General features: G+C 45.3%; 1 protein-coding gene across 1 annotated transcript; it reads right to left on the bottom strand.

Moving 5' to 3' along the window:
* Positions 1–558: 558 nt before the first annotated feature.
* LOC110285490 (mitochondrial import receptor subunit TOM5 homolog) lies at positions 559–901 on the bottom strand. Its single transcript, XM_021151690.2, has one exon. It carries the CDS (start codon positions 879–881, stop codon positions 726–728), a length of 156 nt encoding a protein of 51 aa, XP_021007349.1. The 5' UTR covers positions 882–901; the 3' UTR covers positions 559–725.
* Positions 902–3,483: the final 2,582 nt, after the last annotated feature.

The raw sequence follows: 3,483 nt of genomic DNA, 5'->3' as shown, positions 1-3,483 counted from the left end.
GACATCCTAGATCTAAATACAGCAGCTGCTGTGGAAGAGCCATGTTAACTTGGAGAATTCAAGAAACTCCCATGTGAGAATTTCATACAGAGACTGAGGGTGGAGTGGTGGAGGTCACCAAACACCAGAAGTATGGCTGAGATGCCATCGCAGGCTCCTTCCAATCAGACTTGTGTTTATGAAGGGACTAGTTTCCTTACTTCCTGTTGACACATTCCTGTCCTTGGAAACAGCCACAAGGTTAGAGCAAGTGTCTATTGCTTCAGGGCATAGAAAAGGCAGGCAGCATCTTGCCTTATGACTCATCAGTATTCTTTTTTTTTTTTCTTCATCAGAATGTTTATTAAAAATATAGACTGTGCTTAAATGCCATTGTGGGTGTATGCTGACTTCCAAACAGACTTCACAAATAACACTTTGAACAGAAGTGGTAAACAGAAATGACTCCCCTTAGAGCCTGACATTATTAACCACTCCATCAACTCTCACAGGGGTGGAGTTCATGGTGCCCTTAGGCGTCATGAACACAAGACATCTTTTTGCACTTCCCAAGTGGCTTTATATTTCAGCTATGGAGGTCAGTTCTCAAAGTCCTACTTGTTCTCCACAAGTAGTTTATATGTCCGTTTAATCAGCCTTACACATTTCTGGGCCAATTCAGCTGCAGACAGGAGAAGAAGCGGTCACCAGGTCTTCATGCCATGCATCCACCCGACTGCCCGTCCTCAGATGCTATCCAGCTTCTTTAAGATATATGGAGTGACTCGCAGCAGGGCCACGTAGATGAGGAAGTTCCGAATGGAGGAGACCACATCCTCACGTATCTTCCGCTTCATCTCCTCCGGGTCCAACTTGGGCGCGAGACCCTCGATCCGGAACATTGCGGCAGCTCTGCCTCCAAAGCTTGCGAGAGCTGCAGCCTGCTCTCTTCCAGTGGCCGCCCTGCACCCTCATCAGTATTCTTAGGTTTCCTCACTATTCTTAGTAGCCAGAGCCTCCCCCTGATGCTGATGCTGGTGCAGTGACAGAGGTAAGATCAATAGTTGATACCAGGTCACACTGGTGGTGCTGTCTTTGATTATGGTATCTAGTTTTGTGTGTGTGTGTGTGTGTGTGTGTGTGTGTACTGAGTCCCAAGGTCAGGAAACTGCTCTTCAGACCCTGACCCTACAGTTCCTGGAAATAGGCTGTGAAGCTGTGGATATCTGGATGGGGCTGTCAACCTGCCAGCTAACTAACTACAGAGCTAAGGGCTATCATTCACATGAACAGCTTTCCTCCAGTCTTTCATAGGGCTGTTCTGCCACAAGAGTTCCTTGTCCGCATACATTACCAGCTGCTTATGCAAAGACAAGGTGTTTGTTCTGGATCCTAGGACCTTTCTGACACTGCTTCCACTCTGGTGGCCCCACCAGAAGTCCACCTCATCCCAACAGGCTACAAAGACAATGGCCTCTCTGCCCTGCATGAAAATTGCCTGCTCAGCATCTCTTTAATCCCAGCTCTGATACTTCTTGGTTATGTTACTGTGGCCAAGTTCTCCTGACTCTATCCCCTCTTCTGTGAGAGAGGACCCCACCTTTGCTATGATGTGACATGTGAACTTGTTGAGTCCCTTACAGGGACAGTTTATGAAGATGGGGTTTTCACCTTCTCCAGAATGGCTGAACATTTTTAAGATGTTCTCATCTTAAAAAATAATGGACCCAGAGAGGCCACCTGTGAGATCCTGCCTAAGACCTGGGATCAGAGGCTTGGTTTTGACTCATGCCTGTAAGTTTAGACAGAGCACATATTCTGGCCGAACTTCCATTTTTGCATCTAAAAACATAAGAGTCTGAGCTTTGTTCTCTTTCTACAGGTTTGTGTCCTCTAAGCAGAAATCATTAAGAACACACATGTACTCAGAGTATAATAAGCTATTTAATTTGGGGTGTTGGTTCTTCGTCTCTCCCCCCACCCCATGACACAGCAAAGATATTGTGCATAGTGATTTACATTGGAGCTTCTGAGCTACAGATTTTAAAAAGTTTTTTTTGTGGGATTTGGCTTTGTTCTCTGTGCTTTTTAGGGGTAAGTTTAAGAAGAGGGCCTATTCTGCACAGACACTGGTAAGAAGCTGGCCAGTCTGTGGTCCAGGACCTCAATTTTATCTCGGAAAAATGCAAAGTGGAAAGGAAGTTTTCGTACTTTGGGAAACAGTGGCAGTCATTCGTGGCTAACTGGACAGGGGCACATTTCCTCTTATGTGATGCACAGGATGCCCTTTCTGGCCTGTGTAAAGGTGATTTCTGACTGTGTAAAGGTGATTTCTGGCCTGTGTAAAGGTGATTTCTGGCTTGTGTAAAGGTGATGATTTCAGAGTGATTTTTGTGGCTCATGGCAGAATGATTTTGATTTGTGTTGCTATTTGGTGGGAAAAACTTGTGGTTCGGCTTTGAGACACAGCAGAGAGAGGTTTTCTCCTTGTCAGCGATATACTTTATACCCATTTTATCTCCACATGCACTCTGTCTTGCATTCTTCTAAGTTTCCATCTTAGGAGAATACAGTGAAGTTAAAGATGTTGCAGACCCCTTCCGCAAAGCCAAATAACACAGCCACACCTTCTGAGTGATACAATGGGTTCCTTGGGTTCCTATCTATGTCTCTCTATCTGCCGACTGGGAGGGATCACGTGTGCCCACAAGGGGAGACCATGCCTGCCTGTGACATAGATCAGAACACAGGGTGATTGTAGTACAGGGAAGCTTTGAAGATAGGACAGCCAAGGCCTGCCCCATTGCCACAGCAATGAGATCATATGTGGAGCCCTCTCAGACCTCCATTCCCCTTGTCCAGCCCCTGTCCCTCCACTCCCAAGGTACAGTTCTACCACCGTGACATCTTCTCTTGGCAAGGGTATCTGCTTCTCTCAAAAATATTGAGAGCTTGCTGCCAAGTATCAGCACACATTCAACTCATTTTTCTGTCTCTGTAACCAGGGCTGTTCCTCATCCTGCCTCATCTGGAAGGTTACAGAGCAAGACCTGACAGAGATCATCAGACAGAGGGTGACAGCTTTGAAACACAAAGGTCACTGATGTGAGAGGCTGAAGGGTTGCATTCAGCACAGCAGAGAGGAGAGGACCAGAAATTCGCACTAAATGAAACAAAACCCTTAGAAAGAGCTGACAAGTAACACAATTAACATTGACCAAGAAATAAGTAAAGATTCTGGTCAGCCAAATATGCAGGAGGTGACACAAATACAGTGGGAGAGAAATATTAAAATGAACAATAAGAGAATTGAAATCTTAAGCATAACCAGGATGTATTTAGCTGAAGAACATATTAGGAAAACAGGGCTTATGGCAGAGTGAAATAAATTCCATGTTTAGACACTTGGACAGGTGAAAGTTGGAAAATAAATATTAATGAAAAAAGATAACAGTGGGGGTGGTGCTACACACCCTTGATCTGAGAACTCCGGACTGGGAAACA

Source organism: Mus caroli, chromosome 19 (assembly GCF_900094665.2).
Source record: "Mus caroli chromosome 19, CAROLI_EIJ_v1.1, whole genome shotgun sequence".
Classification (NCBI taxonomy): Eukaryota; Metazoa; Chordata; class Mammalia; order Rodentia; family Muridae; genus Mus; species Mus caroli.
This window is presented reverse-complemented; position numbering and strand designations above follow the sequence as displayed.